The sequence below is a fragment of the Glycine max genome, chromosome 9 (assembly GCF_000004515.6).
Source record: "Glycine max cultivar Williams 82 chromosome 9, Glycine_max_v4.0, whole genome shotgun sequence".
In the NCBI taxonomy this organism is placed as follows: Eukaryota; Viridiplantae; Streptophyta; class Magnoliopsida; order Fabales; family Fabaceae; genus Glycine; species Glycine max.
In genome coordinates, this window is record NC_038245.2 from 19,358,280 (window position 1) to 19,373,454 (window position 15,175).

At 33.8% G+C, this 15,175-nt stretch overlaps 1 protein-coding gene across 1 annotated transcript; it reads right to left on the reverse strand.

The window, feature by feature from the left end:
- Positions 1–660: 660 nt before the first annotated feature.
- LOC106794367 (replication protein A 70 kDa DNA-binding subunit C-like) lies at positions 661–10,538 on the reverse strand. Its single transcript, XM_041005472.1, has 13 exons — positions 10,324–10,538; positions 2,973–3,117; positions 2,842–2,882; positions 2,615–2,760; positions 2,435–2,519; positions 2,252–2,325; positions 2,029–2,119; positions 1,799–1,952; positions 1,560–1,717; positions 1,362–1,482; positions 1,107–1,280; positions 936–995; positions 661–816 (listed from the first exon to the last, which is right to left on the reverse strand). Exons 1-13 carry the CDS (start codon positions 10,536–10,538, stop codon positions 661–663), a joined length of 1,620 nt encoding a protein of 539 aa, XP_040861406.1.
- Positions 10,539–15,175: the final 4,637 nt, after the last annotated feature.

Sequence of the window (15,175 nt, forward strand, 5' to 3'; positions counted from 1 at the left end):
TTCCCGTGAATACTTTGTGCTCAGACAATTAAGGATGCACAACATAAAATTAGATGAATTAATCAGATATTAATGGTGATTTAGTTGTGCTACTGATCAATATTTCGTGGTTATTATTTCTAATATTTTAATTTGTTTCCCATGAATACTTTCTGCTCAGACAATTACAGATGCACACCTTAAAATCAGATGGTTTAATGGCCGGTTAAAACTTTAATTGAATTTTAACTTATCATCATTGTGAAGAACATGTTTTCTGAACTTTCTGTCTGGCAATCTCTAATTTTTATTTTCAAATCTTACTTGTTCTATCTCTCACGATATATTTCAATTCATAACATTTGCATAGCTCGATTTCTTTAAAGATGGCTTTATAACCATTAATATAAGCATGGTCTGTCGATAGTCATTTTAACAATTGAACAAATAAGGATTTTGAAATATAGTGCAATAGTTAAGGTGGCATCGGATAAGCCACAGAACTAAAGTGTCAGGATACTCGCATACAAAATAAGATTAAAATTTAAACAAAAGTTCTTATCAGAGTTCAAAAGCAACACCACCACAACAGAAATAAGGTAGAAGCCAATGTACAATATACAAATACCAAGGGGGGAAAAATTGTTCAACACAACTTGGAAACAACCAAATGCACTAAATTCAGGCATGTTTTTTTAATTTGTTGGATGAAAGCTGCGCAGGTGAAATTTGAGAGATCCCTGGTTCATCATCACAATCCTGAAATGTCTGCCGCTTTGTAGGCGTCAAGGGGAGTCCAAGCAGGGGATCATGATCTGCTGTCACAGAGAGGGATTGCTACATAAAACAAATGGCAATCAATATGTTGAATGCTAAGTTGAAAGTCATGAAGTGTCAAAATGCAAGAATTGTAAGAAAGATCATATTTAAAAATCAGAGCAGTCATCAAAACTCACAGATTCATGTTGAGCAAAATGATTCGAATCAGAAACCAAAATATCCATTTTTGAAGATGTCTGAATAAGACATACGTTGAAGATAACACAACCCATGGAAAACAAATAAATATGAATAGAATACATACTTTTCACAATACTTAATGTCAAATAACTTGCATTGAACATTACCTCAGCATCAGCTAGTATATCCATCACAACATTTATGAAGCTCGAGTCAGCTGAACACTTCAAAACAGCAGAATTCCTGAACTTGGGTTGCACCTTTATCTTGAAAGCAAGTTCATGACCTAGCAACTTATCAAGTGCTTGGGGTGAAGCATTCAAATCAACATCACCATCCTTCTTCAAAGAGAATAATTGTATTACACAAACAAAAAATAACATATCAAACATAAACAGTTACGGTTGAATCCAAAAACACACTTCAATTTTAAGCTTATTAACTGCATCAGCTGATTGGCCAATTAATTCACTGCATTCACGGTCCCAAAGCAGGAATTTTGTGCTTTCATTTCCTTGGTTGATCATCACCTCAAGCCTATACCTTCCACCATATACACCAATAGTCAAAAAATGATGAAGGCATAAAAAATACACAACATTTTAAAAGATCACAATCACCTAAGCACAACTTCCTTATTGTATTTGCCGCATGCACATGTAAAGGGCGCCATCTCTGCATCACTTTTTTTATGGCACTGAATGCAAGCTGTATAACACCATGAATGATTGTCCAGAACAATCCTAGTAATTGTGCCAACAGTGACACAAACAATTTCCTGCATGAAATAGCATAGACATCAAATAAAAAACTTCAGATAATGCACGACAAAGAATTAAAATCTATATAAGATCATTACTTCAGAGATGGCGTTAATCTCGACAATAGTCTTTGCCTCAGCCTTGCCAAAGAATGATTCTTTTGATGATAATTGGATAGAACCTAAAAGTTGTGTACTCCCTTCACCATGGGATTTAAAACCTGATCGGGCCTCAATGCCCAACTCTGCAAGCCTACAAATATACAATGAACAACAAAAATAAGACAAAAAATAATCAACATATATTACATAACACATACAAAAAATACCGTTCATTGAATTCTTGAATCTCCATCACGGGCTGGTTAATAATTAACTTTGAAGCCTTGAAAAAATTGTTGATCGATGTGGGATAAGATCCTGAATCATTTAAAAAACAGAACCATAACATGCAATAGCATAAACAAAGAAATCAATAAATTCAAGATGAGGATATACCCTACGCTTCCTTGATCCTACAATGGCTTAATAGAACTGTAATTGGACCATCACCTTCATAATCATCTAAGAACTTCACAAACTGCAAGCAATAATCATCCCACAAAGTGCAAGATAGCAATTGCTGGCTATCAAAAACAAATAGTTATGAAACAATCAGCTATTAATAATAATATAATCATAGCCACAACTTGACAAAGCATATCAAATAAATCGTCACCAAGAATCGAACTTCACCTCAAGTCCTTTAATTTGAAAACTACCCTTCTACCTTTTCCTAAAACTTGCCGAAAGACAACCTCCTCCACAACACCAATAACATCTAAAGCAAGTAGGAAAATCAGGGAATGTTATTTAATTCCAAAAACAACAGAACTTTCAAAATAAACTCAATTGCAAAAATATAACTTAACATACCAACCAATAGTCCATGTTCAAACTGGCCAGTCACAACATCTGCAAATCCAGCAAACCTGTATTTTCTAAAAGGGATGTCCCCTAGAACACACTCCCTCACAACAATAACCCCAATAAACACCAATTTAAATTGATGATCACACACTCTGTACTGACCATTGTTTTTTAGCACTTTAAAATTGTGCATGACATAAGTACAATTTTATTTCAAGTCCATTTTTTTTTACTTCAATTGGTCTTGTTTACAAATAGCGTGGATCTCATCACCCTGGATTGCATTAAGGTTACAACACAATGAACTGAACAATAAGTAATAAGTAATAAAGCTACAAAAAAAAAACACAGAATTGAAACATACATCCGAGTCCACAAACACCATTTCAGCTTGCTCAGATTTGTTAGGCGTGCCAATAAACCATAGATCACTGATCCTCACACTGAGTTTAAGACTTTCTTTTGAGCCATTGATGCTCTTTATCTTGTTTGGAGAACGTGCCATAACACTGCAAAAAAATACAACAAAGCCACCATCAAAACAAAAACACGATAAGCTAAGCAAAAATCCAAAACCTCATTCAACACACAAAAATGAGAAGCTAACATGCATGTAAGAAAACACACATGAAAACAGCACCTGTGGCGTCCCTAAATTAATGACTGGTTTAATAGTAATAATTTAAATAACAAAAACCATGATAAATTTTTTTTTTCTTCTTTTTCTTTTTCATTTCTTTCTCTTTTCACCATAACTAGGTTTAGAAGGAAAATCCTCACTACAGAGTCCTGAATGGCCAGTTCACAACTCTATTCGGAGTCATTTCTTTCTTACCGCTTATAATCTCTAAACTATTTTGCTGTTTCAAAAGGAAGAATGTACCAGCCATTACTTTAGGTCGTCACATGAAAATAAAAGAATAAAATACGGTCGATAAACTCTTTTACAAATAAATTTGCTAATGCTTTCTTTTCAAATAACAAGATCGATCATAAACGCATTCATCATTTAAAGTTGTCCAAAATATGGGAGTTTTACAAAATACATAGTGTCATCCAGAGCAAAGGTGTCCATAGTAGTGGCTTCAGCCACAAGTATACAATAATCAAATTCCTATACATCAGGTCTACCCATACAAAACAAAAGAGTAAACCTAACAGTCAGTCCTAAATACACCCACCCTCAAAAATACACAAAACTAATCCAAGGAGCTGTCCACTCCACCGTGCGCTGAAGCGTCCGTGCAGGTTCATCTGGATGCACCAAAGAAGTAGCCGTGAATCGAATGGTGCCCCGAAATCGGCACCTCGTGTTGCCTTCGAGGGTCTCCCAGGCTCCCTCTAGGCACTCCATCTCTACTCGATCATGGATTAGCTGCGCCGCCATCACGATCTACAAGGAAGAAAAGAAAGGGGTAGACTCTTTCACAAGAATCTAACTATGCCGCCGCACAATGCATCTCATAACCACTACATGACATTAAAAAGGAGTATCTTAAGGCTTTTCATCTCTGGTAATCGATTACACAGCCTTGGTAATCGATTACCAGAGGCTAAACTTGAATTACACAGCCTCAGAACATGAAATATGCAATAATGCACTGTGTAATCGATTACACATGCCTGGTAATCGATTACCAGTGACCCATTCCTCTGTGTAATCGATTACACAAGCTGGTAATCGATTACCAGAGGCTTCCACCATCTCCCAGTTCCCCTTTTAAGCCTGGTAATCGATTACACCCCTTGGTAATCGATTACCAGAGGCTTCCTTAGCTTCCTGACCTCATTTTCAAGCCTGGTAATCGATTACACCCCGTGGTAATCGATTACCAGAGACCATCCTAGTCTCCTGTCTTCATTTTTAAGCCTTGTAATCGATTACCCACCCTTGGTAATCGATTACCAGAGGCCATAATCCACATATCACACAAAATTCACAGCTGGCCAGCCACCACAAGCCTCCTTGCTTTGTGGTTTTTGTTCCTTTTATCTGTTGACTGCCAGGAGCTCGCCTGCTTAGGTACATCACAGGTTCTCACTGACCGACTATGCCCGGGTTGGGTCGGGATTGGTCAAACTTGGTTTTGGGCAATAGCACCCCACCTGACGTCCCCAAGGTCTCCTGACCCCCGCGACATATCTCCAGGTACCACTCTGTGGTCAACAATAAAAGCAGGAAGTTTCACCCTTCAACACTTCCTCATCTCAAGCTTGTAGGATTATGGGGTACCCATCACATGTGGTACTAGGTGGCGGTCGGGCGATGGTGCACAACAAGCTTTCCATATCCACAATGCGCGCATAAACCCACCATCCCCTGTTGCCCACCTCCAACTGAGCTCACGTACTCCCACGTAGCCCATATCCTCGTTTCTCTCAACACCGGGTCCCCATCAATCCTCTCAAGCTTCCACAAAATCCAAGCAAAACAACATTCAAACAGCACAAGCTATCACAGCCAAGCAAAACAGAGCAAAGGTAGAAAACTCTGCTCAACACATCAACCAAAATCACAGCTTTTCTCGCGTAAAGACCACAGTAACAATTCCTTCGATCCAATTCGTCAACCGTTGGATCGACTCCAAAATTTTACTGGAAGTCTATAGTGCATAAGCCTACATTGTGACCGTTGGGATCTACTAGCAAACATCCAGAACTCATTCCGTACTACTCTGTCCACAGCCAACCACACACAAGCATTTTCTGCACCAAGCTAAAATCCTGCTGCACCTATTTTGACAGCAAAATTCTGCATAAGTGCAGATTTCGAAAATCACACTTCTCCTCATCCAATCTTGCTCAAAACAAATCCTACAAGTCCCAAATCATGTATCAAACATGTCTAAACCAAAGCCAAGCTTCAAACCACAGCAACACGAAATCTAGGTGTCCAAAACCCCTCAATTCAATGGGTTTTCTAGGTTTGAAAAGTGAAATTTAGAATGAGGTAAATTTGAAGCAAACTCTCACCTCACACAAGTCCATAACATCAATCTAAACTTGCTCAAACTGAATTTACACCATAAATTCCACCGAATCAAAATTTGACTCTTCAACACCCAATTTTGCCCTAGAAATGGCTCTTGGTTCACTTTGGTCATTTGTTTTTCTCTCTAGCTCAGCCTAACCTTTCTCACATGTCCTAAATGACATTTCAAGCTAGTATTAACTCACTTTAACCTCCATTTACCACAGAATTCAGACTTAGCCTTCCAACTCTCAAAGTCTCACTCTTTTTCCACTCATAACATCACATTCTCACTTTCTAACCTTAGGTTAGTTCTACCCTTCGTCTCTAACAGATTTCCATCAGCAATTTCAGCATATAAACATCACAAACGTCATCACAAAAACCCTAAAACAGAATGGATATGTTTAACTCATTCAAACATGGCAATTTTCAACAAGCTTTCAACAAGAGTCTTCACAAATAACCATCATGAAGCAGAAAACTAACAAAACTACCCATCATATCTCCCAAAACCCCATACCCACAAATTTTAAGAGAGAAAGAAGTCCACCCAAACCTGAATTTTCGAAGTCCCACTCGTAGCCACGCACTTCACGACCCCGAAAATGCCATCCTTTCGCGATTTGGAGCAGAAATGAGCACCAAAGGTTGAAGCTTTGTGTGGAGCTTCAATGGAGAATGAAGAAGAAGAGAATGGTAACGTGAGGGAGAGAGAGGGCTGTCTGAAATTTCTGTTTTGCTGAGTGAGGAGAGAGAAAAGCTTTTTGGTCTTAAATAAAAGGTTTTCCTCTTTTTCTATTATTTTATTCAAGCTCTGCCACATGTCCCTATTTGATTGGAGCAAAAAGGGCCCACTTTCTCTTTTTGACTGTGACCCATACTCAGTCACAAAAGTGAGAAAAATCTGACCTTTGAAACGCTAAAATCCTACCTCGGTTTGCGTGCCGTTTCTCTGATTCCAGTTTCTCGCGTTTCTCTGCGTCCGCCGGGGCCAGTTTTCGAAAGCAAGCAATATATATATATCAAAACGCTCAGAATAAAACCCCGAGCGTGGTTCAGAGGTTGGTTTCGTTAAATTTTAAGTCGCACGCAAAACGATGATTTTTAACTAATTAATTAGGAATTAACCCATAACCTCCCAGTTATGGATTTCTCTCCCTTAATTAGTCCAACCCGCATATCTTGCCCCCACTATTCCTATTTCTACCAAGAACATATCTATACATATACACGGAACAATACTTATATATATATATATATATATAATCATTCAAAATACATCGTTTCCGTAAACTCCGGGTAGAAATTTCCAGGATGTTACAACACCAGAACAGAACAGCAGAAGTACCACCAACCCTAAACCAAACATGCAAACCAAACATCGTCCAACACAACAAAATTAAAAAATAACATGCATGCAACAAAACAAACATAAAAACACCACAGAAACAAAAGCCAAAAACCCGAAAGGTAATATGCATGTAAGAAAAGAAAAGCCAGAAAACCATAAGCTAACATCGAATGTAACAAACATACATCAAAACAGCATCAAACAGAACCCAAATTAAACTGCTCTACATCTGCGAAAATGAAAACCAAAAACGCGCAAACTGAAGAATGAAGATTGAAATGCAAGAAACCACGTAAAGAAGCAAAGGCCAGCACATGCACAACATGCAAAATAAAACACGTGTAAATGCCACAATCAGCAAAATTAAACACCTGTAAGCATCAGAAGAGTGGTAAATTATGGGCTAAAAGACCAAAAAACCAACAAAATGGACAGTTGTCACAATCTTAAGCAGGGGTATTTCAGTCATTTCCAGATGGTTCTCTTTTATAGATAGTATATAGATAATAAATTCTCAAAAAAGAAATATAATAGTTCCCTTTAACCTAATATTATCATTTAATTAACAAGTTATTTATTATATTTTTATTTCAGAAACCTAATGTCTTAAAAAACTAGTTGAATGAATATTGTATATGATTAAATACTTATAGAATTAATGATTAATAAAAAAGGAATCCATCAACTCTTGGTAATGAGCTTAAACTCTAGGATATAACTAAGACCTTGGTCAGAAAACTATTAAATGAGTCATTCATTGATTAAATGTGTTAACTTATTAGAGTTTAACAATAATATTATACTCTAAAGGTAACCTTGAGCTCTAGATGATTAAAGAAAATATTACATTATTCTTCTATTTGTCCTCAAAGGTAAAAGATGTTACTTTATGTTATTCAGATGTTAAAGAGTGTTGCTAGATGTCTACCTTAATTAATAAATTATGACTAATTTACTACCAGTTTAGTATAGAGCTATATGATTACACACAAACAAATGTTTCAATCTTTGCAAAAGAAAATAATTTATTTGATAATTAAAAGAAAGAATTTAATTTAATCAAATAAATATTTTAGTGGAATATTATTATATTCTTTGCTAACACTAAAAATATAATTAAAATAAATTAAGAGTATTATTTTATAAATGTGATTATTTGGGAATTATTTGTGCCTCATATCACGAAGTTTCTTAAGATAAAAATATATGAGACAGATTTTATTTTCAAATATAAAGTTTAAGAGATAAAATTATTTTAAATAAAGTCTCTCTTTTTTTTAAGGTCAAAATTCATATATCTTTAACGTTATAAAAAGAAACATGTACCTCAGAGTAAGAGAGTACCATACACAAACTAAAAAAATTAAGCCTAATTTTTAGACCTAAAAAGTATAAAGATGATTTGTTCTTTAGAGTTTCACTTATAAAAAACTTGATAGCAAATATTGGTTTGGGTGGAGATACACGTCGATTCTTTACACTATTAAAGAATTTATTTTGTTATTTAAAAAATACACATCTTGATACACATTTATTTTTCTCTATTTATTATTGTTATATATTTTAAATGTAAAAATAAATCCTAATTTTTCAGTACATTATTAAAAACACTTTTATTTAATGATCAGTAAAATCCTTAATCAAGATAGAGATGCATGTATGTTTTGGTCTCAAACAACTTTTGCTTTCATTGATGTCTTTTCAGTCAACCTCATCCTTAAAACATTTGAAAATGTTTCCAAGTTAACTCCCTTTTCTGACCAGCTTTTGGGTGGATCATTTTCATTATTTTGGCTATTAGGTGGGTGATGCTGTACACCCACCACCATTGCTTGTGCATCCAACAATTTAAGTGAAATGACAAAAATATTCTTCACTTAAATTTTAAAAAGCAGCCTCCCTCACGGTGTCTGTACAACGCCGCAAATCCAAGCTTCTTCCTCCATCTCTCTGTGTTCTCTATCGTATCGTTGCCATCCTCAACTTCCATTTCCACCGATCAGGTCGTCTCCACCATCGTCGTGTCGTTTCTATGAGATATACGGATTACTCACATACGGATTATCCAATTCGTATGAGTTATACGAATTATCCAATCCATATGAGATATACGGATTACTCAATCCATATAACTCACACAGATTACCTAATCCGCATGTTTTTATTATTATTATAAATATATTAATTTAATTTTTGTATTTAAATATTAATGTTTTTTAATTTGATTTTTGCATTTAAATAGTTAATGTTTTTTTAATTATAAATGTATTAAATTTATTTTTGTATTTAAATAGTTAATTTTTTTAATTATAAATATATTAACTTTATTTTTTTTAAATAGTTAATGTTTTTTAATTATAAATATATTAATTTCATTTTTGTTTTTAAATAGTTAATGTCTTTTTATTTATAAATATATTATTCTGATTTTTACTTTTAAATAGTTTTTGTTTTTATTAATTATAAATATATTATTTTGAATTTTTTAAATAGTTATTATTTATTTTTTCAAAAATAAAAATAGATTATTTTGAATTATGTTTTTAATTTGTTATTTTTTTAATTGTAAATATATTAATTTTATTTTTGTTTTTAATTAGGTTTTTTAATTATAAATATATTGTTATTATTTTTGTTTTGAAATAGTTGTTGTTTTTTAATTATCAATATATTATTTTAATTTTTTTTTGAAATAGTCATTGTTTTTTAATTAAAAATAAATTATTTTGAATCATGTTTTTAAATATTTATTTTTTAATTATAAATGTATTAATTTTTTTAAATAGCTATTGTCTTTTTAATTGTAAATATATTATTTGGATTTTTTAAAATAGTTATTGTTTTTTTAATTATAAATATATTATTTTGAATTATGTTTTTAATTAGTTATTGTTTTTCAATTATAAATATATTATTTTGAATTTTTTAAATAGCTATTCTTTTTTTAATTAAAAATAGATATTTTTTTTGTTAAGTAATTAATTTTTAAAATCATAAATATATTAATATAATTATTATATATTAGTTTTTCGTAAAAAATAATAGGCAGAGACATATTTTTTGTTATTTTATTTAATTAATTAATTATATTGTTTTTTTTAAGTTGATTTTTAATAAAGTTATTTTGATTACATAAAATTAATTAAAAATATATTTTAAAGTGTGTGTGTGTATATATATATATATATATATATATATATATATATATATATATATATATATATATATATATATATATATATATATATAATTTTTTATTTATGAATTATTAAATAGTAATCGATTGAAGTATTGTTTAAATTGACATAAACTGTTATGATGGTTTAAATGTGTAAATTATGATTAGAACCAGAAGTTTGGGTTGAGTTCAAGGCAGGATTATAGGAAGACCCCAGGGAGAGAAGTAAATCATGATTCAGATAAAGCTCCCCAACGGTGAAGACCCACAGCATCTGCATGTAAGTAACTGGAAGTTGCCCCTGTTGCTGAGGATGTTCATCACATGGATGACGCAGCTGACGAGGTCCATGAACAGCCTCAAGAAGTAAATGCTGATGATGAAGTTGTCGAGGCCTAGGATTTTCCAGGCAGGCTGCATGACACATCAGTTCTAATTGCCTATGTTGATCATGTTGTATTCATTGTTTGGAATGGAGAGATATTTATATTTTAAAATAAATTATATTTTAATAAGTATTTGTTATTATTGTTAAAATGATTTAAATTTTTTTTAGGAACATCCTGAATTAAAGTCATCCTCCCATGGAAGGAAGGTTCAGAAATTCGGCAGGCATGCTATGATTAAGTCATTATTCCTTAGACACTGGCGATTGGGGACTTATATCGACTTTTGCAGATAGGTGGCACAAGGAAACGTGCAGTTTCCATCTTCATGTAGGATGGGTGACTATCACCCTCGATAATGTGGCCTCTTTGCTTCATTTGCCCATCACAGGCGTCTTCCGTAGCTTCGAGAATCTTCATGTTGACAAAGTGGTGTTGCTATTAGTTGAATTACTTGAAGTGAGTGCAGATGAAGCAAGAGTTGAGACAATAGTGTCATGGGGCATATGTTCGACTATTATGGCTACGAGACATTTATCGTAGCAAATGTAATGTTGCACACTGTACTGTAGTAGCTCGACTTATCTATTGCATTTGATAGGTTACACTCTTTTTGCTAACAAGAGTGGAAGCTACGCATGGGGAGCCGCTGCTCTAGTGCATATGTACGACGATTTGAATGATGCATCTAAGAGCAGTGGCAGACAACTTACTGGATATAGCACACTACAGATAATTATAATTGAATTGAATTTTTTTTATTCTTTGATGTTGACTATTTTATTGATTTTTGTTTGTTTTGAAAATATGTGTAGTGTTAGATTTATGAGCATTTTCCATCTGTTTTTTAGGCTATTACTGCGAAAGATTATCATGAAAGAAAACCACGTGTCTGCCGTTGGACTCTCGAAAGGTATTACTAGTGTTGACCTAACGAAAGTGTCTAGATAGATTGACGTCTGATGGTGTTTACTAGATGCCTTACGGTGACCACCATGTAGTTAGAGAGTTCGAGTTGATTTCTTTATTTTCCAGATATATCCAATGAGGTCCATTTATTGTCATACACCGACTTGAAAGGGTTATGCGAAAGGTTGGGTATGTTCAAACTATTCCTCCACACTCTTCGACTTCAAGATTATGCTTAGAAGATATTGACGACAGATGGATGCATTTCTCTGAGTACCTTGCACCTGTGGGTCAAATTTATGTTGTGTCTGGACAGTGTGCACCAGACTACATCGACTGGTTCTACATGATTTCTCACCCCTTCATGAGAATGGCACAGCCCGGGGATCCAGTTAGACATCCACCTGTCGTGCAAGATGATACATATGTTGAACCAAATATTCCTTAGTACCTGGTGGCGGCAGCAACTAGGAAGGAAGCACCTACAGATGCACCTTCTCATGTAGAGCAGCCTCGACATGCAGTGGTAACATATATATTCAACTTACTCTGATATTCATTTTATTTAAACATGCAATGTGTATAATACTTTTCGGTTATTGTCAATTTCATAGGATGCTTGCCAAGCAATAGCTGAAAGGTTAGAACAGTTGTTGAACCTGAGGATAGTGACAAAAGGTATAGAAGCATACAGTGTGATGGAAGAATGCCTAAGGATCACCAGAGGTGTCACTATGAAACGCAATGTATATGTGCGGTCACGATGAAGGCAGCGTATGGAAGACGCATGAAGAAATTTAGAATTTTTTAGGAAATGTTTAGACAATGTTTATCATTTTTTTTTTGACAAAATTTATTTGACATGTTTTTTATATTAGTATCGGACCCGTATATCATAGGTCGTGAATTAAACCATAAACCCTATATTAGACACATAACAAAAAACAAGTTTTGAATTAACACTAAACCTTAACTTGTGACGTCACACTAAACCCTAAGTTGTAAAACCCCTCATTTGTGATGCACCACTCAATCCTAATTGGTGGCGTACCACTAAATCCCATTGGTGTCACACCAGCAGAGAATGTCATCCCCGTTGGTGTCACACCAACAAAGTCAAGTAACGGGAGTCTGTACTTATTTGTTTTGTAGGTACTATCTATCAAAAATACCAAATTACAGGCATTGCATAACTTCACTACATCAGGATGACACTAGAAGACATCACGTATAACATCTTCATCTTTTAATCTATGCCAATGAATATACTGATCCCGTTCAAGAAACTTCACTAGCTGTTCCTGCCTCTTATGGAAGAACGGTATGCACTTCTTGCATTATATATTTGTTTGATTTTGTATAACTATTGATATTGTGCTCCTTCAGTGTTAGCGGAATATTTCTTGGTTTCACCATTGACTTTGTCATATCAGCAATAATTATCTTTTCATCCTTAGTCAGTCGACCAACGTATGAATGTCCAACTAATGACATTGCCATTTCATGATTGTGACTCCCACACATTAACTTCACCATCCATCCTTGGCCTCCAATCACTGGTTTTCAACGCAGCTTAAAGGGACACTCACATTTCCTACTGCCAGTATCTCTTCTTACAAAATCTTTCTTACTGGACCTATACTGACCACTCATTTCATAACCAATTAAGACAAATGAAGTTTTTTCTCTAATACCAATGTTTGTGTCTAACCTCATAATGGCTGCCACAAAACCAATTTCATAAGTAACAGCTCGAGCCCAATTCAAAACATCATCACAGGTAGCAAACACCTATAATGCAATCCTAACATCTTTACTCTTCAACAAACATTCAATAACTTACTTTAATAACAAAAAATCATATTAATACCTAAGAAGTATTGAATGCGTCAGAACAATCAATATGTTTTCATTTCAGACCATCTTCATCTTCATTTTGTTCATTCATATCAACTTCTTTAGATATTATACTGTCATACATCACTAATCTTTGTCCATCTTAACAAGACATTCAAAAATTTCAATCACAAACAAATGATCCCTAACTACACCATACATATACTATCACACAAAACCCTAGGTATTTTTTTATTGCATTTAATAATATAAAACATTAAAATTGATAACCCTATATATTAAAAACCAATAACATCAACTTTTTCTACTTAAAATTCATAACCATATAATACATAAAAAATTATAACCTAGCCATATGTACTAAAATAAATTATATTATTGAACTTAATTCTAATTCATCAAATTATAACAAATACCATTTCCAAAATAATAAAATAAATCATCAAATTAAACCAAAAACAATCAATTTTAGACCACAACGACTCAAATAAATTATACATAAATTATAAGTGTAAATTATTTTACAATTAATACTATTTCCAAAATATAAAAACAAATACTTACAAATTAATTATCAAACTACAATTATTTAAAAATATTTAAAATAATAATATTAATTACATTTCAAATAAACAAATAATTTTTTTACACAATTTTTATAACAATCGTATTAATATATTTATAATTTAAAAAATAAAAAACAATAAAAATTTCTTTTAATTTTAAATTGAAATTTTTTTATAAATATGTATAACACATATGAATTAACCAATCTGTATGAGTTATATGAATTGAATAATCCGCATAACTCATACGGATTGACCAATCCATAAGCTATATAATACCTACGGATTGATTAATCCGTAAGACTTATACACAAAAAACAAATAAAAAATACACGATGTACCTCCACTAACAGCCACACCAACCACCACCACAACCACCACTTGCTGACATACCTCTGTAACACTATCGCCTCGACCGAAGCAGCCACAATGCACCTCTCCTCTCAACGAAAATGAAAAAACAAGAATAAACCAACAAAATGAACAAAGGAATGCGTTAAAAACATTATTGTTTAAAGGTAAAAGGAAGAAGAAACCAGTCAGGGGTATTTTCGAAATACCCACTACTACAAAAAGCGGATTCAACATCGGTGTGTTAACATCGGTTGTTAAAAAAACCGATGTTAACATATGCGCGGTGGCATAATTGTAAATACCGTGTATACGTTAACATCGGTTTTGTGAAAAACCGATGTTAACGAAGTTCATTAACATCGGTTATTGGAGAACCGATGTTAACATTTATTAGTAACATCGGTTTTTAAATAACCGATGTTAACATATGTTTATTAACATCGGGTTTTTAGAAAACCGATGTTAACGTTTGTTATGTTAAGGTGTGAAGAAAATTAGGACTATTATGTAGAACTGTGCCTTCCTTAACCCAAGTGAAGAATTCCCACCACAGTGGCAGCACTTTATCGCAAGTGAAGAACAAATAGGATGCAGTTTCGGGTTGAGTTTGACATAGAGGGCATAGGTCATTGTCAAGCTGGATTTGTCTCCTAGAAAGATTATCCTTAGTAGGGAGTCTATCCCAGAGCAGCCTCCAAGTAAAAGACAAAACCTTAGGGGGGACTTTAAGATCCCAAAGCTGGTGAAAACCCGAATCTTGATCTTCCAAAAGCTGCTCTGCTTTAATGAGGTTGTAGGCTGATTTAGTAGAGAAGATGCCATTAGGTTCAGCTCCCCACAGCCAGGTATCTTTCAGGGTACCACAAATTCTGATAGCAGCAATAGTCTCTAAGAAAGTTGATGCTACCCCCATCTCGCTATCAAATAGATTACGTCTCCAAGAGAAATTCCATTCCCACCCATGCTCGAAAAAGTACCCCATGTCTTCAACA

Bases quoted from the DNA above. Each gene is read 5' to 3' on its own strand.
- LOC106794367 (XM_041005472.1), bottom strand. From the start codon at position 10,538: ATGTGTCATGCAGCCTGCCTGGAAAATCCTAGGCCTCGACAACTTCAT. The intron at 2,761-2,841 runs GTAAAAAAAAAT...TGGTCAGTACAG, and splicing joins TGTAAACAAGACCAATTGAA to AGTGTGTGATCATCAATTTA. The intron at 1,718-1,798 runs GTAATGATCTTA...TATTTCATGCAG, and splicing joins AGATTAACGCCATCTCTGAA to GAAATTGTTTGTGTCACTGT.